The 26046-nt window shown below is 41.9% G+C and overlaps 2 protein-coding genes across 11 annotated transcripts in view; one reads left to right on the top strand and one right to left on the bottom strand.

Annotated features, from left to right (window-relative positions):
• Nucleotides 1-15798, top strand: part of NFKB1 (nuclear factor kappa B subunit 1) — a 60247-nt gene extending 44449 nt beyond the window's left edge. For all 3 annotated transcript variants that reach the window (XM_076336817.1, XM_076336819.1, XM_076336818.1), the window contains exons 14-24: nt 142-336; nt 3057-3198; nt 6480-6594; nt 8703-8904; nt 10117-10286; nt 11115-11217; nt 12128-12252; nt 13303-13369; nt 13710-13882; nt 14018-14195; nt 14901-15798. In XM_076336817.1, the coding sequence (XP_076192932.1) occupies nt 142-336; nt 3057-3198; nt 6480-6594; nt 8703-8904; nt 10117-10286; nt 11115-11217; nt 12128-12252; nt 13303-13369; nt 13710-13882; nt 14018-14195; nt 14901-15088 (1658 nt within the window). In that variant the 3' untranslated portion in view covers nt 15089-15798. The remainder of the gene's footprint in view (nt 1-141; nt 337-3056; nt 3199-6479; nt 6595-8702; nt 8905-10116; nt 10287-11114; nt 11218-12127; nt 12253-13302; nt 13370-13709; nt 13883-14017; nt 14196-14900) is intronic.
• The window catches only part of MANBA (mannosidase beta), a 71869-nt gene continuing 59426 nt past the window's right edge, over nt 13604-26046 (bottom strand). For 5 of the 8 annotated variants that reach the window (XM_076336827.1, XM_076336826.1, XM_076336824.1 and 2 more), the window contains 5 exons: nt 21787-25375; nt 19084-19203; nt 16304-16402; nt 14332-14388; nt 13604-14175 (listed from right to left, as the gene is read on the bottom strand). In XM_076336827.1, the coding sequence (XP_076192942.1) occupies nt 25151-25375 (225 nt within the window). In that variant the 3' untranslated portion in view covers nt 13604-14175; nt 14332-14388; nt 16304-16402; nt 19084-19203; nt 21787-25150. Of the gene's footprint in view, nt 14176-14331; nt 14389-16303; nt 16403-17475; nt 17600-18918; nt 18982-19083; nt 19204-21786; nt 25376-26046 lie in introns of all 8 variants that reach the window. The other 3 variants (XM_076336822.1, XM_076336823.1, XM_076336821.1) reach the window with 3 other exon arrangements.

The following is a 26046-nucleotide window of genomic DNA, read 5'->3' on the forward strand; positions in this document are numbered from 1 at the left end:
TGAGTGTTTAATGATAGCATCTATGTCAAAGTAAATTTTTGTATCGAGTTCTTTGGGGTTTGGTTATGGCTAGTTGAGCTTTATCACTTGCATAAAAAAGCAACAGTATTGGACACTAATGATACTAATTTTTGTTTGAAGGACTATCAAATAGCACAGCTGAACAAGATGGGAAGAGCTCTGATAAACAAAGTGACAAATGGAACGTGAAACATGATGTGAAAGTGGAAACTATGGAGAGGAATGAGTGCAGAACCTCTGGTGATAATGAGGAAAAGGAGGATGCTGCTTCTTCCTGTAAAACTGAAGTAAATGAAGCAGATTGCAGGTGGCAGGGTAAGTGAGCAAGTAAATGTATTGGGGGTGGATCAAACTGCAGTATGGGCAAAGCTGGTGTTAAAGGCCTGGAAACTCCATAAACATCTGCTTGCTGTTTTCAAAATATGATAATGCCTCCTGGAGGAAACAGGAGGGATTCCATTCCCCCAAATCTAAGGTCCCTCCCCATACATAGTTCTGTAGATAATCTTCCACCTTTGTACTGCCACTGGGCAACTGAACTTCTGCTTGTCATGCAAGGAGAAGAGATAGCTTAGCCTGCTGGGCACATTTAACACTGCTTTATAATAAACCTGTATGAGGAACACTGAAAGCAGTGAAGGTACATGGAATACAATTCAGCAGTTGACTTGGCTTTTGATATTTGATAGGCTTTAATGGATGAGTAAATGGATGTTGGCCTGATTGTTGCAGTAGTTCCTCCCTGCAATTCAACTGTTAAATTGCATGCAAAGTAGTGTTAAAGGTTTGAATTTAAAATGTAAACGTATCTGTTCCCATGTGACAAATACACAGTAAAATAACACTGTTGGGTAGCAAAGTCTTAGACATCAAACTGGTGAGCAAAAGGGGAGGAAAGCAAGAGTAGTCAGTAGAAATGGTTTAGCAGTAGAGTTGTAAAATATGTGAAGACTACAAATCACCCTTTCCTAGACAGTAAGACTTCCTTTTCCTGGATTGTTTTTTAAAAGAGTTGATGGGCACTTTTTTAAAGGATTTGAGTGATCATGCTGCTCATGAAATTAAAAAAACAAGAGTTGGACTAGAGAGACATGGTAGTAGTAGGAATTGAGCAGGAAGGATTTTTTTGTTCTTGGCTTTTACCAAGTGCAATGTGATCTAGACCACTTTTGTTGTTCCCTCCTTGGTCAGGGAGAGAGAAGGCATGTTGTCTTGTGTGTATCAGCCCTGTGTGACACTTGCTATTAACAGCACTAGAAACTGTGGCTTGGGAAACCAAAGTCGCGTAGTAGATGGGTTGTAGTTGCAAAAACCTCCAAGGTGTAGCTTCTTGTCATCTGAGAAACAGATGGTGCTCCTGAGAAAAGCTGAAGAACTTGCTGTTTGCAGTTCTGGCTGTGATAAATCCCGGGACTGATTCAGAGAGCAAAATCTTTTGCTGATATGTGAAGAAATAATAATGTCCATTTAGCAGTCACCAAGGAGGGGCCTGAATTGTTGACCTGGTTTCTGCGTAATGAACATTGTAGGCAGGAAGTTGACTGTTTCTTTTCTTTATCTATTATAACGGCATGAAAAGAGCCAATTTCAAGCTCCAGATTATATGAAGAATAGATGCAGAACAACAGGCTCCATGAAATGGCTACTGCAGAGCAGAACATTTGGGTGTTAGACTAAAAGATGCTATCTTGTAGTATTTTGAAGGATATCTTTTCTGTGTGCTTGATATGGCAAATCAAAGAGGTACACCATCCAGTTTTTTGGACTTTGGAAATGTCTATAATGAGAAAAGGCTGAACTGCTTAACACCCTTTACCCTGGATATATATCCTGAAGATAACATCCATTTAATGCTGCTATTTAGTGTTAAGAGATAAATAGCAAATATAAATATATTAGCCTGGGCATATAGCATAGGAACCACAGTGATGTATTGGCTAGAACACTAAGCTTCATGGATAGCTGAGTAAGTCTTTGGCTTACAGAAATGATGTATTCATGTTCATCAGGGATATGCTTCTAACTCAGTCTAAATGCCTGGGGGTTTGTAGCTGGAGATCCTGGGTATTCTTTCCCTGTGTGTGCTTTAAATGACAAAGTCTGTTTTACTTGTTTGCTGTTAGTAATTTCTAACATTACAAGGTTTTATAGAAACATGAAACTGTTCAAGATACAGGCTGGTTTCAGATGATACTGCTTCCCAGAATGACGACTGTGGTTTGAAAGTTCATCTGTGTCATTTTTGCTAGTTTCTTGCTGATACAGAACCACAAAGGTATTGAGAGCGCAGCTAGAGTGACTTTTTTCCACAAATGAGTTTCTTTCCTCCCCTTTCTGCCTTTTGCCTCCCCACCATGACAAATTCTGCTTTTTGAAATCTCAGTGGTTGTACATTTTATAAATCTAAAATCAGGATACTACCAATATTAAGCATTGTAAACACTGGAATGTTTGAAACAGGTGAAGAGACTGTGCTGCTGCTGTAAAGCAGGAGAGGCTGCATGGTTCGAGTCGGAGAGGGGGCACAAAGTCCTGCATTTATTCCATAGCTTTTCTGTGAGTTTCTGTGCAATAATTGACAGGTCACTTAGGCTTCTTGTGCCTCAGTTTCCTCAAGTCTTAAACTACTCAGAACTGCATGGGAGGTTCTTTTCAGTGCTCTATGGACGAGAGTCCTTGGATGTCGCTTGTGTCTAAGCAAATCCAAGTTCCTGCTCCTTTTGTCTCATTACACACAAGAGCACATCAGTGCAATTAATTCGGTGCCACTCAAACTAAAGGTAGCTTCCAGAGTTGGACTGTTCTCAGGATTCCTGCTGCCTGAACGCTCAGCATGCACCTAGTTTTTCTTGTAAGGGACTCATTCCCTCTGTCCTTATCTCTCAGGAGTAATTAGCAACCTGTCTCAGTGAATCAGTAAATAATGCTTGGTGGTCTGCACTTTGTATTTCTTTGGCAGCACAAACGCCTGTCAAAAGAAGGTGGTGTTGCAAGGAAGCCAGCCGAACTAATGAAGACAAAACTTTGTGTTGCAGATGGTCTGTTCCTGGAGACGGCTATGCAGCTTGCCAGGCGTCACTGCAATGCTCTCTTCGATTATGCTGTAACTGGAGACGTGAAGATGCTGTTGGCTGTTCAGCGCCATCTCACTGTTGTCCAGGATGATAACGGAGACAAGTAAGTTGGCCTGTACTTACTGGGTTGAAAGTCATGTTTTTGATGGCAGAATGGTGTGGTCGATTTGTTCTGTCCCCTGCGGGTGCTGATCGTGGATTGTAGCACTGCTCTAATCAAACAAATGTTGTTCTCCTTTGCTGTTTGGGAGAAGTACGGCTGCGATTTGGACATTTTTGTTGCATTTGCAGAAGTCACTCACACCACAAAGTTCATTGACCCAGTACCTGTCCGAAAGTAATCTGGTCATTGAGGGTATGTTGAGCATGTTATGAGTTTGTTTGCCTTTTTTTACTTAAAATCTTGACTGAGCATGAAGTGCTATGCTTGCATCATGATACACAGTTGATGGAGATACTCAGCTTTGTGCTGAAGGAGAGTGCCCTGCTTTTTATTCCATGCAAGTTACTAAGTCTTCATAGGAAGCTTTAAGTTACAGATGCACTGGGAGACGTAGAAATAATAGCTGGAGGGTCCGTGCTGCTTTTCTCCCACTGACACCAAGTTCTTCCCAGAGGACAGTATTTTGCTCTTGCTTACGTGTGTACTGTACTGTTGTCTTCCAAGAGATTACACAGATGTTTGTGGCAGACTTGGCTGCTAGTATTTGCTTATCAGTCCTGCAGTAATGTGGGCTGGAGTAGAAATCCATTTTGTTCCTCTACAGCTATGCAGATTCTGTGGGACTCAGAGTGAAATACAGTGAGGAACTAAAGATCAGTAGTTATTTAAAAGCAAATTCAGTGGAATTGGCTCTGAACACATGCAAAGATAATCTCTCGAATAAGCAAGTGACATTATCACATCCTTACTTTTTAGCTGGCAGGCTTTGGGCAGGCCCTGTGCAATCACTTATGTTTCCTTAAATTGCAATATTTTGTACCGTAGAAGCCATATAAGCTTTAAGGTGTCCAGCTAGGTAGAAAATTACAAGTGACTGAGACATGCTATCCCACTGTTTGATTACTCTGTGAGAGGCTACTATTTTCGCTCCACTTTCAGTGAAAATAGGTCTCAGATTACTGATAAAGGACTGCAAAATCAGAGATAGCTACTTTACTTGTTTTGCTTTCCAATTGGCAACCTAATGTCTGCTTTGAGGAAAGCAGGAATATGAACGAGGCAGTAGCTAGCAACAAAATCTGCTAGCGCTTTGGACAATACAGCTTCTGTGTTTTAAGGGGGGGGGAGGGGAAGCAGGGGGTAGAGGAGTATTGAGCAAGTAGGACCTGCATTTAAATATCAATAAGGTACCCCTCAGATTTGGACTTGCAGGACATTTCAACAAAGTCAAAATACTTTTCAGAATGATGGTAAATAGTTGTTTTCTTCCTGGATCAAGAAGTACCTGCAAGTATGTGAAGCTCAAGCTCACGTTGCCTTTCTCCTAGACTGTGAGCATGTAATACATCTAAATTACTCTGCAGCTTTTTAACAAAACAAAGTTTTGGTGACTGTCTTCCAGCTCTCTCGCAGGAGCTGTTTAAAAAAAAAAAAGTCAAAATTCATAAATCGATTTCTCTAATTTTCACTTTAATCATTAAAATTATATGGCAAAAATGGTACCATTTTTGCTTAAGCCTTTAAGGAAATGTTGCTGTCAACAATTTTGCTCACCTTTCTTTCATCACAGTAGTATGTAGGGAATGAAAATACCTTTAGGGGGACCTGTGTTGTATTTTGCGGCTTTGAGACAAAATATGTTAATCTGTGATTAGTGTATATTTACAGTGGGCAGTCGGTAACACCGGCTGTTACTGCATTTATACCAGTACCGCCGCTCTCCAGAGGCCTGATGGTATTACAGCACTCTGCCTCCACGCGGTGCTGAAGTGCTTTTTTTGATGTAGGACTGTTTAAGAAATGGAATTGCCTGCCCTTTGGTGGTCTAGTCAGCATGTCTTTACAGCATCACATGTAGTGGCAGGGTAAAAGTAAAATACTTGCTACAGGAAAGAGAACTAAAGGCAGTAGAAGAGCAAATACGTTTCTGAAGTAAGATTTGGAAATACAATGTCAGCATGATAGAGCATAAGAAGCAGCATCTACCAGAGAGCAGGGGAACATCTCTTTTACGGTAGTGGTGGGACTGTTTGAACAGCACAGGAGAGTTGAAGGAGGGAAGGCGCCATGGTACTGCCTACAGCAGTGTCCAGAACCAATAAAACAGGCCCTTCAAGGATGAGTTTGGTTTAGAAATGATAATTTTTTCCCTTTTTAAAATAACTTCTGGCTTTGAGTGCTCTCAGTCTCAATTTCAAGATGACTCTGTGCCCTGAATGGCAAGGAACTTCTTTTTATTTTTCTGATGAAAGCGTAGATCTGAGTATATTCAGGTATTTCTGGAGCAGCATAACAAACACACCACATGTCCTACATTGATATTGTGTGTCAGCAGCAATATGCTAAAAAGATGAGCCCAGAAGTTGGCCAGCATCTGTTAAGGGAGAGCTTGGCAAGATATGTTTCAAAACAAAGGGCGTGACTTTGAAATGAAGTCACAAGGGAACAAGACAAATCGAGTTCTGTTGGAGAGGGGTGATGGGATTCACAACCTGTTTTTTTCCTGGTGTCTTTTTGCAAGTGCGGCTGCTCTGGCTGGTGCCGAAGGGCCTGGCTCTGGAGAAGGGCACGGGAAAGGCCGTTGCATTAACCCGGTAGAAGTGGTGAAGTGTCTTGCTCTGCAGAGCCCCAAACCAGGTTTTTCCTTTGGCATGACGTCTCTGGCCACTGCTGCAGATCCTATGGCTGTTAGTCACCAGGCCTGAGTCCTCAGTCATTTTTCTGTTTGAAAACGAAGAAAAGAAAAACCCACAGATCTGGGGAAACCCCCAAGGGAAAATCTGCTTTGGTGGCGGAGAGGCCTGTGGAAACTCTGGAGGAAGGTTTTGACAGTAAGAGGTGTTCATGTGCTGCATAATTCAAAACATGAAAAAACCAAAACAGCGAAGAATCTGGGGATTTCGAACAAATTCTGAAACAACTCTCTCGTGATACAAAGTTTGTATTTATTAGACTATTAGTTAAGTTATGCTCAGGACCAGCAAAAGCCATCCCGAGTCTGTTTTTATGATTGAAGGGTTAAACACAGTTATCTTCTGACTAGCTTTTTTTAACGTTGGGATTCATTTTAGGTGCTGGTATTTAGTGCTGAAATCATGACCTCTAATAGTCAAGTGTTTATATCAGTTAGAATTCAATCAGATCCACAGCAAAACCTTAAAATTTTTATAATACGTTTGAAAATAATGTGAATTTGTTAATCTGGTTTTTGTTTGTTTCAGTGTCCTTCATTTAGCGATCATCCACCTTCATACTGAGCTGGTGAAAAACCTCTTGGAAGTGATACCTGATTTGAATTATAATGACATCATTAACATGAGAAATGACCTTTATCAGGTACACTCTTGCGGTGGTATAAGTGTTGTTGATTGTTCAGCCAGCAAAAAAGAAATTGCACAACTTACCGTCTGTCTTATTTTTCTTCTGTTCGTTGGAATGAGCCCAGATCGGACTGTAATGCAAACAAGTTAGAAACACAATGACACATTGTGAGATGGTGGAGGAGCAAGAGCATGTTTTTACTGTTTTAGTTCATAACTCCCCTTGACGTTAACAGAACGTCTCCATGGGTTAATCGTAGACCAGGCCAAAACTATGAAATACTTCAGTTCATGTCTTCATTATCTGGCTTCTCCGTTATTAAACCAGTGGTATGGATTACAGCGTGCCAACTCTGGGCTCTTTTGACCTTTCTAACCTAGGATAACTCAGGATCGTGAGTCAGTTGCTGCGTCACCAGTTATCTGTAGGCATGCGGAAGCTGTAACAAACTATGCCCGTCCTATAGCCCAGATGGTATTTGTGCCCATGACGTGAACACCGAAATTTCCCTTTCATTTCTAGATTCACGTTATAGCAAAACAAAAAAACCCCCAAAACCATCCCCATGTCTCTTACTTAGTAGGAAAAGAATCCTTAACTGCCAGGCACAATTCCGTCTCCTCAGTTTCATCCGTGACAGAGTCTGAGGTTTTTGTATTACAACTCAGACGGGCTTTAAAAAGAGCTGTGGAAACCTGCCTGGAAAAGAATCTCTTTTCAACTGTGCCCACCGTTTGGTTGTCCCAAAGGTAACCAGCTGGACGTCACACGGCAGCACTCTGACATTTGTGTCATTCCTTTTGCTGTGAACAGTAAAGGCAGGACTTTATTCTACACAGATAGTCCCAGAGGGTCTATTATTTTGACTTTTTTGTTCTTTTTCGCATTTCATTTTTATGCTCATATAAAGCAAGTCTGAAATGTGGAGGCTGATGAAAGCAAGCAGAAGATTCTGAATTGAATTCTGTGCCCTCTGTTTAACAAGAAGCAAAGCTGTGCTCCGTACAAGAAATAAATCTCTAACTACCCAGGACCTCTACAGCTATTCCGACCTTCTCCTGAAACCTTAAGCCAGTGGTGGGAGGGAATGTAGGCTTGGGCTAGAATTTTCCTTCTGTATAGGTATTCTGAAAGCTGAATCGTACACGTACCCTATAGATTCAATAATTAATTGCAAATACGTTGATAAATGTATTGACAAACACAAGCTTATTGTACAGAGCTGGAATTAGTCTCTTTTTTTATAGTCCTCTGTTAATATAAGGATAATGATATGGAGGTGGAATCTTGTGCAATTTTTAGATTATTTTAGTGTTGGAAATATGATTTCCCAACCTTACTGGAATGCCTGTTTAAATACATACGTTTCTGAGTATGTTCTACATGATGCTGTTCGCTGGCAAGACTGTCAAGAATGCAGTATACAATTGACCTTTGGACATACTGGAAACCTCTTGGCCTGAGAGCCTCTCGGTGCTGCAGGTGTCTGCACAAAAATGGAGAACATGCAAACAGAATCGGCTAGCTAGACACACGCTGCGTAAACGCACAGTTGTTCTGCACTTTGACAAACGCACAGAACAGCAAGATTTTCTTCTTTCCTGCGCAGGGTCATTTTGGGGGATAAGGAAATCCTAAGCCCCATGGCTGCAAACCCTATTCAGGAGCAAAATTGGAGCGTGGTTCAGTGCCAAAGGCAGATTTGAGCAGGCCCTGGAACGTGCGGGCGCTCCCTCTGTGGCATGAACTTGGCTACGGGGCAGCTGGAAGCAGGGTTACAGTGTCTGGGGGGCACAGGGATTATCTCATTTCCCGAGTCCCTTGCACCGCAACACTCAAATAGCCAGGTCAGTGCCCTGGCTTGTAGGAGTAGGCAACGTCTTTGTTCCTTCCAAAGTCCGACTGCTGACACTGGCAAGGCAGCTTTTATTTCCAGTAAGTAGAAACCCTGTTTGTAGTATGCAGTAAAAAAAAAAGTACACATATGCAAGCTTTTAATTTCTGTTAGCTTTGAAGTGGAGTAACGTCTTCTCACACTAGGAGCTTTTATGGGTTTAAGAGATTTCTGTAGAAATGATGTAGCTGTTGCTTATCTTCTCATGGCTTGCTTCTGTCACTTCCAGACCCCCTTGCACCTGGCAGTAATCACAAAGCAGGCAGAGGTGGTAGAAGACTTGCTGAAGGCTGGAGCAGATGTCAGCCTTCTGGATCGCCATGGTAATTCTGTCTTACATTTAGCTGCTACTGAAGGAGACGACAAGATTTTAAGTCTGCTCCTCAAGCATAAGAAGGTATCGCCGATGGTCGACCTTTCCAACGGTGAAGGTATGGAAAGATATAATGGCTGTATTTTACACTTATGTACTGGACAAGCACACCTCAATTCCTGCCAACGCAGTGGGTTTACACAGGTAGCTACAGACCTTGGAAATAGCATCTTTCCCCATTTTGCGCATGCTCTCCTTGGCTTTTACATGCCTGCAGTCACAGATGAGAGAACATAGATGTGTAGGTTTTCTGGTTATACAGAACATAAAGATTGGTAACGGCCACGTGACACAGTATGGATTTGAATTTTTGTTACTGTATATTCTTTTTAATCTCACAAAACTTCAAGCGCTGTGTTCCTCCTGAGATACCTTATGCAACCAGTTTTAAAAAAAAAAAAAAAAAAAAAATCCCCCCAGCAGAAAATATTTCCTCCTCCAGTGAATGAAATCCCCTCAAAAATAATTTCTTGACCAGTGTCAAGTTTCATATCTGGTACTTTATCCCCATACAGAACTAGAGCCTATAAAAATAACCGCAAAGACACAATTCTCCCATTTTTCAGTGGCGCAGGTCATTTGAATTTAGTACTCCTGCTCTAGTAGATTGTAAAATGTCTGACCTAAAAATGTCGTCATGGGAATCAAAAAACTGTGTTAAGTTCCTCAAGAGAGGTTTTTTTGTTTGGTTGGTTTGGGGTTGTTGTTTCTTTGCTTGCTTGTTTTTTAAATACAAGGCTTTATTATTCTCTTTTTGAGCTGGTGCAGGTAATCTTGAGGCGATAGGGCAGCGTGACCTTACAGGAGGATGATACTAAAAATACCAGTTATTCCCCAGAATGTTTCTAGAAGAGATGCTCAGTAGCAGATGGGGCCAGTGCAGGGTACCTATTTGTTTAGTACCAAGATGCAGATTTTCTTGTTAAGGCTACTCTCCTTTGAGGCAGAGATGCTTTAGGTGAGCTCTTTAGTTCCTGCCTTCTTTTCCACCTTGTAATTTGCTGATTTCCCCCCCCGCCCCCCCACGCATGGCTTTGACTTGCCATCGGTAACACAACTAGTTCCAATTTATGCACAAAGAACATTTTTAGTAACACTATCTTTTAGTGTATAAGCAGGCAAAATAAGTCACTTGTGCTCAGGTAACTACAGTAACTCTCGCTCACTTTACAGTTCTCACAGATGGCGGCCACTTCAAAACTCATTACTCTGACATTGCCATATTTTTCAAATATTAATGCACATGATGGATGGGGTTTGTTTTGTGTAGGTCTCAGTGCAGTTCACATGGTGGTGATGGCAAATAGTATGTCCTGCCTCAAACAGCTGATTTCTGCTGGAGTTAATGTCAATGCTCAGGAGCAAAAATCTGGACGAACTGCATTGCATTTAGCTGTTGAACACGAGAACATCCCTTTGGCAGGCTGCCTTTTGCTTGAGGTAAGGGCAGAATTTCTTTCTCCCAGGACTTTTCACTGACACACTTAAAAACTCTTGAAAATCCTTAAGTGCTTCAGAGGAACAGAAGGAAGGGGTTTTTTCTGTTTATTGACTTGATTACTTAAATCGGTATAATGGCAAAATTATTGCTAATGTTATCCATTATTACTTGGTCAGCAGTGCTGGTGAACCTTTTGCCCAAGTTGAGGAATTTACAGTTTGTGACCCTGACCTGACTGCATATGCCGTGTTTAATTTGCACTGAGTAATCCCAGCAGCCAATGAAACTACTCGTGAACAAATTAATCGCTTCATCTTTGTCAAGTGGAATGTGTATACAGATGTGCATAGAGAGATAGTTGTGTATATCTATAAATATTTGTCTCATCTCTTTAACTCCTTGATCCTAGCATGCACAATTCCACACACCCACAGCTGGCCGCGGTAGCCCTCCTCAGTATCTGTGTATGGGCGCGCCACCAGCCTACCTGCTCTCCTGAAGAGCAGCAGGAAGGCAGACTTCCGCGCACACCAGTTCAGACTCCAAAGGCCACGGCTGATCAGATGGCAGAACTATTACGTGGAATGCAAAGTGGCTTTTATCTGCCTGACCTACTGCTGTAACACTGGAGCACACAACCATCCTCTGTTCCTACAGGCAGTTACTTTCCAATTCCTTCTTTTCAGACGACGATTAGAGTTTTTATGCAAACGGGAGTGGAACGGTGCTTATTTGCACAGTAGCACTGTTTATGCAGACATGAGCCTCTGCAGCTGTATTGTATAAACAAGTAGCACTTTACTTTTTGTCGTTCAATAAAAACTTAGGGTGATGCAGATGTGGACAGCACTACCTATGATGGGACAACTCCTCTTCACATAGCAGCTGGAAGGGGCTCTACAAAATTGGCAGCAGTTCTCAAAGCAGCAGGTATGAAAATAGATATTTGCTGGAGAGTTTTCTTTCACAGTGGCAATTCAGGTTAGAAGGCTGCAAGCAGAACAGAATGTGCCAGTGAACTCGTTTAATGAGCAGAAGAAATCGGATGTTAAAAGCATGAAGGTTTGTTTTTCCTCGGGAAAGGCCTGCTTTCAGGTGCTGTGCTACTCTGTAGCACCATCTAACGGCTAAAAAAAGCAAATTATGTTAGTTAAGGAAAAAAATCTCTTGTGCGCTCTTGGAAGTTTTTTGAGTGTTTCTTTTGTAGTTTTTTATAGCTGAAGAAGCAGAGAGGAGACCTCATTACATAGCTGGGATAAGTGTTGGACTGCTTCAAAAACAAAAAATAGGTCACTGAAACGTGAGCTTCTTAGTGTCTCCTATTTCATATCACTGTGGAAGAGTTAGTTTTGAATATTTATTGGAACATTTCTTCAATTGTATTTAGACCCTTAATACCTGATTTTTCTCCTTTGAAACAGAAATCCAAGCCTCCCGTTGCTCTGGCTGCGTGCTTGGTCTTTTAATAATACCCACACTTTCTCTGACACTATAAAAAGCAGTACCGCACCATTGCTTAATCACACACGTGCTACGCTCTGTGTGAGCCAAGAATGGGACTGGAAGTCAGTTTGTATAATCATAGCCCTTTCTTTGGGCCCTAACACTCTGCTTGTCACTTTTTCCCCTCTTTATAGTGGAGAGTAGCATTATACAGGGATGTGACAGCATTTAACTTTAGTTGATAAAGTTTATTTGCTGACTTAACGTAAAATGTAATTTAGCTCGAGTAGCTAAGTAGCACCTTTGCCTTTCAGAACTTAGTATACATATTTTAAATATTGTTGAAAAGCAACTTGAAGCCTTTTCTTAGGAATTTTTTTGCATGCTTGTTTGCCAGGTGCAAATCCTCACGTTGAGAACTTTGAGCCATTGTTTGATCTAGATGATGTGAAAGATGATGAAGATGACGATGAAGGAATTGTGCCTGGAACGACACCACTGGATATGGCGGCCAACTCTGAGGTATGTGGCCTGGTTTTTTAATAATAAATGATAGTTCAGCTCTCTCAGCCAACTCCTTTCACTGCATCCACAGTTATTTCAGTGGTGACAAGCTACTAATTTGCCATCAAAAATGAAACTAATTCAGCCACAAAAAACCCCAATGAAATAGCTTAACAGACTACTGCTACCGAACAGGAATGACCAGACACTTCTTGAAATAGCTGCACTACAGTTCTCAATACAGAAGAGCATTTAGCTGGTTGGGCAGCTTGTGTTTGAATATGGGCCTTCAGAGCGAGACACTCTCTAGTGGGTTTCTTTGCCACGTGTTCTTCAGAATTGCTGACTTACTTTGTGTGTAAGGAAAAGAGTGATTAACCACTGAAAGAGTGGTTGAACACTGGAACAGGCTGCCCAGGGAAGTGGTTGAGTCCCCATCCCTGGAAGTATTTAAAAGATGTGTAGATGAGGCACTTAGGGACATGGTTTAGTGGACATGGTGGTGTTGGGTCGACGGTTGGACTCGATGATCTTAGAGGTCTTTTCCAACCTTTATGATTGTATGAAAATACACTTTCGTGTCCTACCCAAACAGCGATTAGGCCGCAGGGTCCGTGCTTTAGTAGCTGAGTACGTGCAGTTGGTTTGGTGCGAGCGTAAGGTACAAGCAGTCAGCATCTCTAATCACGTGGAGCTGGGGAGTGGTACTAGCCTTAGGTGAAAACCTAACCCGGGCTTTGTTTTAAATTCCTAGTTGCAGACAGGCAGTAACTCCTCACTTAGCCACTGCTACTGCCACTTACTTACTGCAAAGACTACTTCTTCCGTATCTTGAAAACAGTTGCCAGACGACATAGCTAAAGGGCAAGGGAGATTAACTTCTCAAGGTTTCTCCCTCAAGCTTTGCACAGGTCTTCTACAGTATCTTTAGTCATACTGATCCTGGGATAGAAAAAATTGCCCATTTACAGATGGAATTAGGGCTTTATAGAATGCTACTGAGACTCGTCAAGATAATGGATGCTAACCAGGTTTCTGTTAAATATTGACTTTAATGTATTCTCTTAGGTGTATGACATATTAAATGGCAAACCCTATGAGTCAGCAGTGGTTTCGGAGGACTTACTGACACAAGGTAACATCTATAAAGAAGACCTGACACTACCCCCCTAGTAATTGAGTACTGAAAGTGTACTTGCAGAAGACATTGCCCTGCAATAGCTTGTAACTGAAACGGGGAGGGAGAAGAGGTACCCTCCCACCCACTCACTCATTCTCAGAATGAGCATGATTCTGTTAAGAGGTGGGTCACAAGGACACAAAGGAGTACACTTTCAATATTACAGCAATACATGAGTAAACACTGGGATTGATGGACACTAAAATACTCTTTAATTTGGCTTTGTTTCTGCTTAGAAATGAACTGGCGCACGATTTATAGAAATAATAAACTAACAGACTTCTCTGTTCCCCAGGACGTTTGAGAGAGCTGAATGAAAGTTCCAAAATGCAGCTTTACAAACTATTGGAAGCACCCGATCCAAACAAAAACTGGTCCACTCTAGCACAAAAACTGGGTCTTGGCATACTTAATAATGCCTTCAAGTTGAGCCCTTCCCCATCGAAAACTCTGCTAGATAACTATGAGGTAATGTGGCTGTAACAACTTCTAAAGAACACACAGACATGTAGAGAACGTTGTCCTCCTGCACGGTGAGACGGTGCAGCCCTTTGGTTCTAGTTAGCCTGGATGATGGTGAGCATCTGGTATCTTCTCTCTCAGGTTTCTGGTGGTACAGTTCAAGAGTTGATCGCTGCTTTGAGACAGATGGATCACACCGAAGCCATTGAAATCATTCAGAAAGCACTATCCATCTCACAAAGCCTGTCTCACCAGGAGGACAATACAGCAAAAGCTCTTCTATCATCGTCACCACCCACCTTTGCAAATGGAGAGACAGGTAAAATTGACAGGAAAACATCAAGAGTTTTATTTAAAACACTTTTCCAATTCTCCTCCCCACCCCACCACCCCCCCCCCCCTTGGACTGCTGATAGATGGCATAGTCTCTTACACACAATGCCCGAGATGCTTACCTGTTTCAGAAATATTTTACTGCAGCAGGACTTTCTCGTCGTAGACATTTGCTAGGCCTAGAAGAGAGGGGAACAGTGGACCATTTGAATCGGTAGCCCTGCATTACAGTATTGATTATACTGGCTCCCTTTTCTGAACCCAGACATCTGCCACTTACTGATGGTAACTCCTTGGATGTACTGGGGATAAGTTTCAAAAGATAAGCTAGGGAATGATCTCCCAGGCCTGTACAAGTGCCATTACCTTTTGACTTCTCCCCCCCCCCCCCAATATCTGGATAAACAAAAAATGTTTTGGGTTCATAAACTAACTTCTCAGTAAGACTTTGGTACTAAATTTCTCCTTCCACAATGTGTGGCACTCCGAAATGGCCCAGTGTTCTGTAGGCAGAGAAATCAGGGATGGTTTCGGTTACAGGGGACCTCGAGCAGGGCCAATATAACGTTACATGAGGCATGCCCTATAGAAGAGCTTTAACCTATCGGTTTGCATTCCTGAGGCTTTTCTGAAAGCACCATTACTGAATCAACACAAACGATAATATATTTCCCTTTTCTCTCTCCCTCAGGCGAGCTTTATAATAGCAAATTTCAAGACAACGAAAGCATGTGTGACAGTGGTGTGGAGACCTCCTTCCGCAAACTGAGCTTTACTTATTCAGACTCTGTGAACAGCAAGTCATCAGTAACACTTAGCAAAATGACCCTGGGCTATGGACATGAAAGTTCGGTGCAAAGCAATTATATAGCCAACTAGTAATATTCGATTAGCAATATGCAGTTACAGGAACAAATGTGACATGTAAAATTACATCGGTGTCATCCTGGCCAGAGGGAAGTGAATTCACAACCGAAAGGGCACTGGAGGAACCACACACGAACCTGAACCAACGGCAACTTCAGCGTGTGACTCCTAGCTGTTGCTTCCTTCCTCAAGTACATTTAATTTTATTCATTTACAAGCCATATACAATAACCAGGGCTCTGCTGCCGCATTAATACACAGGACTGGACACTGTGAATGACTGACTGAGCATTTTCTGGTTTGCGAGAATTTTCTTTTATAGATGAAAGTCACTCCTTGTTAATGCGTAATACCGACTCACTTAATAAAAAGAAGTAAGGCATACAGAGCAATCAAAGGATAGAGTTTCTAGCTGCTCTCTTCATAATTTTTGCAGCACAGTTGCATGAAAAAAGCTCATAAAATAGCTGGCAAAGAAAAATAATGACTTTAATCACAACAATGACAACTCGGAGAGAAGAGAGAATCGTAAAAAAAGAATCTTGTATATTTCAAATAATGTATTTAAAGTTTAACTTTAGTGCCTCTTATTCAAAAAATTTTTCAAGTTTGGCATTTTCCTATTTGTAAATAGTTTTTTTAATATCTGTTCCTTTAAAAAAAAAGTGTGCTTTTTAAATGCTTATTTTTATTTTACTTTTATAATAAAAACCCAAAATGAAGTCTCTTGTCTACCCTTGCTGTAATTTTTACATATCTTTCAAGTAGAATTATTGAAGATTTATCACTTCAGTTTTAGGCATCCATACAAAACTATGCTGATGTCCAAATACTAAAATAAACAAGGGTTGCAAGCCACCCATCTTAAAGCTTAAGTATCTTTTATGGTGGGAGACCAGGAGCATCAGCTACTGCTGAGCAGCTGTGCTTTGTCTGTGCTTTGGAACTAAAGCCTCTGACTCATGGTCTCTTTTAGTTCTCTTCTCATAATTATGGCAGCAGAGAATCATTTACACTGAAACCAACTATTTAGTGTTTCAGCAAAACTCTGATGAGACAGTTGTTCTTTGGGCTATCTAGAAACTCCTCTAATAAATGTGTTCTGAGCAGTATTTCTTCTTGTTGCATGTTAATTCTGAGATGGTGAGTGTAACCGTTACAGATATTGGCCCTACTAAGAATACAGATACGGGTTTCATGATGAAAACGCAATGAGCAGCATCATACCATTGTCACCCACTTGTAGCCAGTTTTCTTTGCACAAAGATGGAGATTGACAGTGTTGTTCTTGGTTCAGCTCAGTCTTCAGTAACCTGGGTGTCACTCCTGAGGAAATGAATCAAGATAAGCCTTGAGAATTGTTACGTTTAGAGCAGTATTTGCTGTAATGAATTAAACCCTGAGTAAAGAAAAAAAACTTGTGAAATAATTTTATATCCAGCTGAATTACTGAGTAGGTTAATTACTTCCAGAGAAACAAGATGCATAATAGTAAAAATGCCATTCTTTCTTTCAGTTATTGTATGTATAACCTACATATGCAGTGTCAAAGGTGTATGGATTTTTGTTCAGTTAATGTACTTGTCCAGTGTTCTCTTTGCATTCCAGCTGTAACAGAAACAGGCAAAGGTTCTCATATTCTGGGGGTGGAGGAGCTTTTTGAGCCCTAGCAGAGCTGCTGTCTGAGTCAAACACACCTTCTGCTGCCACAGAATATCCAGCACAGTTCAGGGGGCTGGCGGAGACTTTTTTATTGAGGTTTCTACAGTCCTGCAGGTCACCAGGGCATTGTGGCTGTTGATTCACACCTTTTAGCCTTATTTCTGACCAGCTCTGCTTTTAAACCACCAGAAGGCACCTGGGTCTGTATTTCCTTAAGCACTTCATGACCAAATGCTGCATAATAGCTATACAGCAGGACAACTCCCCTAGGCCCTGTGTATTCAAGTGCTTTAAATGGCAGTCTGGCAGCATCTGTCCTTGCAGCATCTCAGTTTCAGTCTATTTAACAAAAGAGGCTTTGGTCCTCCCCCCTCACTTTCTTTAGAAATAGAGTACTTTTAATATTTTTCTAATTCAAACAGGAACATTAAATTTTTACAGTTGAGTCACATAATAGGACAACTTTTCCCATCTGCATTAACCCTTAGTATCTTAAGTATGTGTGTTGCAGGCATGCCACACAGTTCGTCAGAACTAGGCCAGAGTAGGAGGTAGAACACACCAGCTAGTGTAGGACACACTACAGAAAGTGGCACAACATCTCGTAGGAGACGTTTGTGTCTTCTTGTGTAGTTCTCATTTGGCAGGGCAACCCTACTGGAGAGCCTAGTGTTTACCTCAAGCAGCTCAATTAAAAGAAAACGCTAACACACACAGCTTTACTCTTTCTGCTTTACCTTTTTTCTTATTAGTAAGTGGTCATCCTGTACAGGGCACGCTCATTCTTGTACTGATGGCACCTGGGAGAAGGCCAGGCTCCTTGCAGGTATGAGGATGAAGGCAGTACACAGAAGAACCAGGCTTAGCAAGAGAAAGCGTAAGCGATGCAGACAAGTCTTAACAGAAACATTTAAAGCAGATGTATTCTTCTTAACAGGTAACTGTCAAGATAAATTTATGTGCCTCATCATGGTATCTACTCACCTCGGACACAGATTTATCCTCACACCTTCTTGCCCAGAAAGGAAGTGCCATTCCTATTTCACAAGTGTGATTGATGGAATAAACTAAAAAATAGTCCTGCAGGAACCCAGGAATTCGCTGCCCAAGAGCTCCTGTCTACACCTGGCTTACAGAGAGAAACCTCTCTCACTTAACTGCTAAGAAGAGGGTAGTAATGGTGTACCTCAGTCCTACGTTTTCTTTCAGCACAGTAAGTTAGCATGCAGACCTCACTGCGCACAGCATTGTCCCCATTCTGTTCCATATTACCTCTAAGGAAACAAAACTGAGAAGGGTATTACTAAGTTCTCAAAAGTCAGGAATAAGTTGGGGTTTTTTTTAAGATACATGCGTGAACAGCAAGAACGGAGTTTCTGGAGTTAATTTTTTTTCCATTAGAAGTTTTAGGAAAACTTCCCCAGCAAGCTGTCAAGCTCTTACTCAGAGCAGGGCATCTCTGCACTGTGGCTGGGTGAACAGAAGTACTGACTAGGCCCGTGCCACAGTGGGCTCTTCTAATGCACTGCATCATGCTGTAGGAAGCCTGGTGCGTATTTCCATTAGCAATTGAAGTACTGAGGCTGGAGGTATGATCAAAAAGCATCAACCAACAACCTCAAACGTCCTTAAAAGCTGATTTCATGGGTTTGTCCTTCTGAGTGCTCTGTCGCTTTGACAGCGACCGCACAGATTTATCTGGAAACACTTGCAATGTTCAAATGGGTCAATATTAAAATAAGAAAGATTACCTAATTAAGCTTTTTTTTCCCCCGGAACGTAGAGAGCTGTAACCTTTGGGCATCCTCAGTCAAGTTTAGTATTAAATTTTTAATTAATTACAGTGAGGATCAAAATCTGAAATAACTCTAAACTTAATCTGCACTTGCAGTAATTGGAACTTGCTACATTATTTTGCTACTGTACTGCAGTAATAAATGCCAGAAACTTGTGGAATGCAGCAAAAGTAAGTTGTGATAAGAGAACACTACAGATCTTCTTTACATTTGATGTGAAAAGGATTATTCAGAAAGTTAAACTGCCTTTGATTTTAGATTGTCTGCCACAGTTTCTGGTGTCATCTTGGGATGTATTTACAAACTAGGAAATCAGCGTGATAGTGGGAAGTTCTAGGCAGCATTCTGAGATTTTGTGGACTGCAGGAAGGATAAGAATCTTACCTGCACATGGTGGCATATGAAGCATCTTTTCTCCCTTTTCTGGGCAAGTGAAATGCTGTTTTCCTGTGTTTAAGGAAAAAGATTAACTCTCCCTGCTCCCTCCAACTAAGTGACAGCAATGGTGGTGCCCATTTGTTAGGTCAGGGTGCAATGGTCGATACTCACCCACCATCCACAGCTTTCGGCTCTTCTGGAGCACACAATCTTCTCTTACAATAGAGCAGTTCTGGAGTAACTGTCAAAGGCACAGTCCAAACTTTTGCTGGCTTCAAAAGATGCCTACAGCTACAAGCAAAAGACAGCACAAGTTAATTACCTAGGAGTTGCTTTTCTGTATTCAGGCTTATGAAGCAGTCTGATGCCCCGCTTAGAGTTAGGCTGTAGCATATACATTATTCAAAGCCTGTAGAGGTTTCCCCGTGGACTCATTTAGAAGCAACTGCTATAGAAATTTTTCAGCCATCCATTTACCCCTTGCTATTTTCACATTACAGAAGAGCACTAGCAGATCAGTGGACTTCATTACACACTGCAAGGGAAAACACTTGCAACTGACTTAACATCAGTTAACCTGTGGCCTGCAGCAGCACTTGCCAACATTCCAGTTGAGTCAGCACACACACGCGCTCATGTGAATGCGCAGAGTAGTATCATGCCCTCTGGGCTAGCTAATACAACGATGTTTACCAGAAAGACGGGAGCATGACTAACGCCTCACTTCTTTCAGATGTGCAATCACCTCAGTATCTTCTTGTCTTCAGCATCCCGGGCAAGAAACTCTGCATTTGGCTACAGTACAAACCAAAATCTGTGGCCAGAGCACTTCCAGATGGGTAGCAGATGGCTAGATACACAAACCACATCACTGTCCTAAACACTGGGCTTGCTTCTTCATGGAAGCTCCTCTGCTATCCTCGGCTCCTCACCAGTGATCAGGCTGGGCAACCCAACTACAGCTTCCTACCACTACCACGGGACGACTCTTAACAAGAGATCAAGCTTTCCACTCTTTCTTTCACAGGAAACCACCTGAGGGCTGGCTCACACCATCGCTCCTTTACAGTTGTTGGGGAAGTGAGCTGAAGCTTAAATCCTGGTATATCACATGCTAGTTGGTAAGACAGAATCACGGGGCCAGCATGCCAGAGTATTACAATCTAGCTTATTTACAACAGGCAAAGGAGAATTGCAACAACATGAGAAGAGAGAGAAGCTGCAGTGCTGGCAAAAGCCTGGTGATCACAATGTTTGCAAAGAGGTATCAGAGGCCAGCCTTTAAGGTTTGATTTTTCACCACCATGAAAAAGGATTGAAATGTTCAGCTCCTGCATCTGACAACAGCATCTTCCCCACCAGGCCACCAGCTCGACAGACCACGCTCATTCTTATATAGAGCTTCTGTTCTGGTTTACCCAACTCCCCACTGCGCCATAAAGCCTGGTGGATCCACAGGCCAGTGGTTCTAATACGCAAGGGTAACATCCCTTCTACCACAGCCATCTCCCTTGACAGAGTCAACCAGGTCCCCAGCCAGCCACAAAGTAAAAAAGCTACTCAAAGAAAGAGCAATACTGCACCACTTTGCACTCAGAGAAATCTCAAGATCAACTTCCAAAAGCAGACCCCCAAGAACAGGTCCTGGAAAGCAACCAGACTCACCACCTTCCTCCTGACTAGTCCTCAGGGTGGTGGTTCCCTTCATGCTGCAGCATGTTTCCTTTGCTGTAGTGGCCTAGACCAAAGACACCTCTATTTTGGCTATGATGCACACTAATAATCAAAACAGACATTTACAGGTCTTTACTAACTGGCTCTTACTTCCTACAGTAAGATGGCCTTTCCTCAACGTTGGCAGGGACAAAACCAAGTGATTTTAAGGTTCTGTATTTTTCACTTAAGTTTTGTTTTTCTACCCTAATTAAACTAAATTGGGGCTTTCATTTCGCTATCTTGTAACATCTGACTGGAAAGCAGAGTTATGTAAACCCGATTCTTTGACTGGAACATGTCCTTAAACATTCAAACCGCAAGTTCCTGGGTGACTCAACTTACCCCTCAGAGGGTAAGAAAGAAGACTGCAATTCTGACAACGTAAAGGCTGGCTTGTAACCTACAAAACCGAGCTGTCCTTTACTGAGAAGAAACTCACTGGCCTGTTCCTCTGCACCTGACACTGCTACAGGTCACTGAAGTGGTCTCTGTTACACATCTCCAAAACCAAAAGGGGACTAATAGAAGTAAAAGTACTGAAGAAAGACATGCCTCTAAGGCAGAAAAATTGTCCAGGCCCCAAGGTATGCAAACAGCAGGTAACAACAAAGACTGACAAAGAGCTATGAACGCTTACTTAGAGGGGAACTTTAGATACATTGACATGCTTCTTTCCTGGAAAAGGTGTAGAAGAACTTGGAAAAGCTTCCAAGGAAGTGCTCCAGTAAACTGGAGCAAAATAAGTCTTCCTTGTGTGGCAGAAAGTACCAACAAAGAGGTGCCCTCTAAAGCTCAAAATGGTCTCTGCAGGTCCTGAATGGGTTCAGAGCCAAATCTCTGCCAGAGACCAGTTTTAGGACAACAAATTAGCCAATGCCATACAGCTTTCTTCCAAAATCTGCTCTCAAGTTCTGTTCTGGAAGGGCGTTTGTCATGGCTCCTGCTGAGAGGAACTCAGACTGCTGCTTTTGCCATCTGTGGAGAACAGCCCAGAGGGAGCCCGGAAGCAAACAAAGGCCATCAGCACAAGCAAACCCAGTGATCCCTTGAACAAAGCATTGCAAGACCGCACCCTGAAAGAATATTGATGAGGCCATTCCCCTCTGCTGTTGCCACCAATAACTTAATGACACTGAGGACAAGCACCATGACACTTACCAAATGCTCTTCCTAATGCTCCTGCTGCTGATCCCCAACCCATCAGATACAACTGGCAATACAGGTGCTGCTGAGTAGCTGCAACAACACTCAGATGGCTACAGATGGATGTGTCGATCAGAGTGATGGATGCTCTGAAGATCTCTTTGCCATTGCATTCCTATCTTTGCCCTGATCTGAGACAAAGGCAGAACAATGTAACCAAGTATAGCACAGTATGCGACAGCAAAAATACCAACGGGAAATGGTTAACCAAGGTACATGTTATAGCCACTGCTGCAAGGGGGAGGGAAGAAAATAGCATCTATAAATACATACCTACTACAACACCAGGAAACCAAAAGAACATATTAAGGATATTAAGACAATAATGGAAGTGAACCTCCCCCATTAAATTCTGTTTTGAGCTCAAGCATTTGGCTTAAGCAATTGCTAATCTTTCATAACAGCACCTAGTGCTGAATTAAAGCTTTCCAGTGAGAAATAATGGACCCGCTCTTTAGGGAGCTTCTGACCTTCAAAAATAACAACAATTAAAAATTTGAACCTTTTTATGCCAATCTGGTAACTGCAGAAGGCAACAGAAAAAAAACCATTTTATAAAAGAATGCTCTTCTGCATAACAGTGCTGGTAGGCATTAGTTGCATAGCCACTTCATCAATTATTGATCATGTACCACATCATTTCTTTCATGATTTTGCCTAAAATTCGTGACAGGCTAAACAAGGTCACAGTTACCCAAATTCATGGTTTATGGCTTCTAGCAATGCAAAAGCTCTTTTCTACATCTCTGAAACTTCAATCATATTCTGAGATGCACTAAGAACAGAGAGTCCTCTTGATTGTCTTTGAAACAAGTAATTCTGTCAAAGTTTTATTTATTTAACACTATTAAGTGCCATTTTGAAGTTCTACCTAGATGTTGCTTGAAGAAACATTTCTATATCAATGTAAGAGAAAGACATTAACCAACCTGCCCTTTTCCTAATACACCACAGCAATATTTATTAATCGTATTTGTTCCATATTTTCTCCACATTTTTTCATCCTTACCTTATATTGACTCTGTTGCTGCTTTGATTCCACTTTTATTCCAGGACACTGAAAAAACTGGAGGATTTTTCTTGTACTGTTGGCCCAGGATGCCTCTCAGATAACTTCTAAATTCCTTTATCAATGTCTGCATTTTCTAACTCTTAAGTTTTATTCATGACTATCATTTTCCCTATTTATTTTATATAACCTATAAACATTGGCACATATACATTGTGATTGCTTTCATGTTTTCTTTCAACTAGGACAAGTTTTGAATCAGAAAAGCCCTCCTATGCAACTGCAGTTAGTTGTTTTGGTGACCTAATAAAGCATTTGTAAGCAACTTCCATTTATCATTTCCCTTTCATCTCTAAGTTTTTCCTCTTGCTCAGGAGTATGTCAGTTTTGGTTAACACCCAATTGAAAAAGCACCAAAGATCGCCAAGCATCAGTCAACATGCTTATCTCTCTGCCCATTAAAACTGTGATCACTGCAAGAAAACAACCCCCAGTTCCAAGTTCTCTAACTGACGAATGGAAGATGCAGCCGCTCTCCCCACACATGCTCCAGACCCGCAGCACCACCAGCGAGCATCACCCACATGGTGCTTTTACTATGAAGGTGGACATCACCAGTAGAGCTTGGTCAAACACCTTCTACTGTAAAGTGCTGATTCTGCTAGGTGCTTTGCAAGAAAACTAATACTTGCTTGGACTGTGAGAGGATCCTTGTGGAACCCCAGCAAGATCCCAGCTGCATTTCAAACCACATCTGACAGACAAGCCCAGTGTTTAGCAACCTGCCCATGGCACGGCTCGGTGCCCTGGATTTCCTGACAGCCAAACAGGCTTTCAGCTCCACAGGCTACAGCAGCCCCCCCATGCTGAAGCAAGCTTATTTTCTTTGTATCAAATGCCGAAGTGAGATGACATTTCTATGGGAAACCTAAACATTTTAAAAACAACTTACTCGGAAACAGAATAGCAGGTGATGCACCATTACTTTGTACAGACTAAGGAGTTCAGTGTGTCACCAGACCTAATCATGAGTCAACAGTGTCTTCTACATGGAACCCACACACAAAGAAGCAAAATTAAGATGTTGAGGTTTTCCCTTGTTGATGCCTGTATTTTAAAAGGTAGCGTGTGCACACACACACAAAAAACCCCAACCCAAACAGAATTATGACATAATTTGCTTGATAAACAAAGCTAAGCCAACTCCTCCTCTGGAAGGAGAGTAAGATCAGTGTGGAGCACAGGGCCACTCATGAGGAATGCCAGGAGGTAACAGAATGGCTGTGCAGCAATGTCTGAGTGAGAACAGCAGCCCCTGCACTGTGCATCTACTAGAGAAAAAGCAGTCACTTGTAACTCTGCAGTCCTCTCACATGACCATTTCTTCTCTGTACTGCCCCTTTTCTCTTTGCACCTTTGGTCAACTCTTCGCCCCATTCCTTTTCCCACAGCTAGGCATATCCCGTACTATGCCACATCATGCAGGATCCCATGCAGCAGCAAAGGGTTTGTGACTACACCTGCAGCCCTCTGGGAAGAGACAAACCTAGATGCAGAGCTCTCAAGGTTATTGCTCAATGTTGAACGAGAAGAGAGAAGAAAACAAGTCTTGTACTCAATTCCCCTTTCAGAAGGGGGAACAGATCTCCCTGATGTCTGACTAGACAGCCCAGGCTTCATGCCTATTTGGAAGCCTACCTTGCAGGAGGCAGGCAGGACCCCTGACAGAGTGACAGCCATAGATCTGAAAGGGTAGGACTAGTGCTCTCCCGATTTGGCTGTAGATAGATCAAACCACTCCAAGTGGGGGCATACCTGTGGAGGTGGTCCCAGCTTCACTCCCTGCCCTTCCTCCTTGCCCCCAGCATACCTTGCTGTTATCCTAAGATGAATTCCCACTTACAGCATAGTGAAACTGGAAAAAAATATGGATTTTTACAACCATAGTCTGGAGGTGCGCATTTCTGTTGCCTCTTAGTTAGGATGAATTCACAACCCAGTAATTTACCTCATGTGAATTGGAGAGCTCAGACTAGCTCTCTTGCACCAACTCACCGCTCCCATTTTATACATGGGATATATTTTCCCATTACCTGAGAAAGCCTTACTTTCAATGCACCACGTATATTATATGCAAGCTTTGCTGTTGGTATCTTTACATTGAACCAGCAGTTAAAATTCACACATGACAAGAATAGACAGTATGTTCTCCAGTCAGTTCAAATTGTACATCACTTCAACTTTAGTCAAATTCTTCTAATTTTTTCCTCTTCCTGTTTCACTCCTTATCTAGAAGGAAATGAAGTATCCTCAGACAACGTCCACCAGAGAGGTCAAGGCTAGTGACTTTTCTAGTTCTTCAACACTGGTAGGTTCCCAAGGATAAAACACGACGACTTTCTTCTTTTCGGTCATGAGGAAACCATTATCACTAAATCTGCCTTTTATATTCCCTACATCCAGAGAAACAAAAGGAGCAATTGCAGTGGTCTGAAGAACAAATACATAAGTGTCATCTCGTTGGGATACAGAGGCCTGGAAGAGAAATAAATAAATAAATGAAAATACACATGTTAAATAAGAACCCGGTTACACCCAAACTGGGTAAGACCTGCATGTCAGCAAAACAGACTGAACAACTACATTTGATCAAAATTACTATTCTTTTATGGAAATCTCTTCTGGAACGAAAGGTCAAACCAACAGGATTCATATGTACGAATCATGCAAAACTGCAAATGTTATTATAGCCTTCCTACAGAATACTACAGATTGTGGAAAAGTGCCATGAAGTGTTATCACTCTAACATCTTCTTATGAAAATAACCAAATAAATGGTAATCTGACTTGTACCTAGTACTGGTATCCTGTACTTACTGCAGTGAAAGAGATTTGTCCTTTCACCAACACACTTCACTCAACCTATAAATGCACAACTACTGAAGTAGCTGGCCTTTCCGATTACATCAGTAACAGAAATACACAGAAGCAAAAGACGGTAAAAATCACAGTAACGCAGGAGGTCACCTCATCTTCATGGAACATGGCAGTTAAGTCCTTACACTACATTTAGAAGGCAGCTATGTTGTGAAATATCAGGACAAGGTATGATGTTTTATATTAAGTTCTATCAGTGGTTAATCTCAGAGAGGCTTAAAAGCACAACCAGGATGCATTTTGATGCAGCACTCCCCATTCACCATCAT

This window comes from Aptenodytes patagonicus, chromosome 4 (genome assembly GCF_965638725.1).
Source record: "Aptenodytes patagonicus chromosome 4, bAptPat1.pri.cur, whole genome shotgun sequence".
NCBI classification, from domain to species: domain Eukaryota; kingdom Metazoa; phylum Chordata; class Aves; order Sphenisciformes; family Spheniscidae; genus Aptenodytes; species Aptenodytes patagonicus.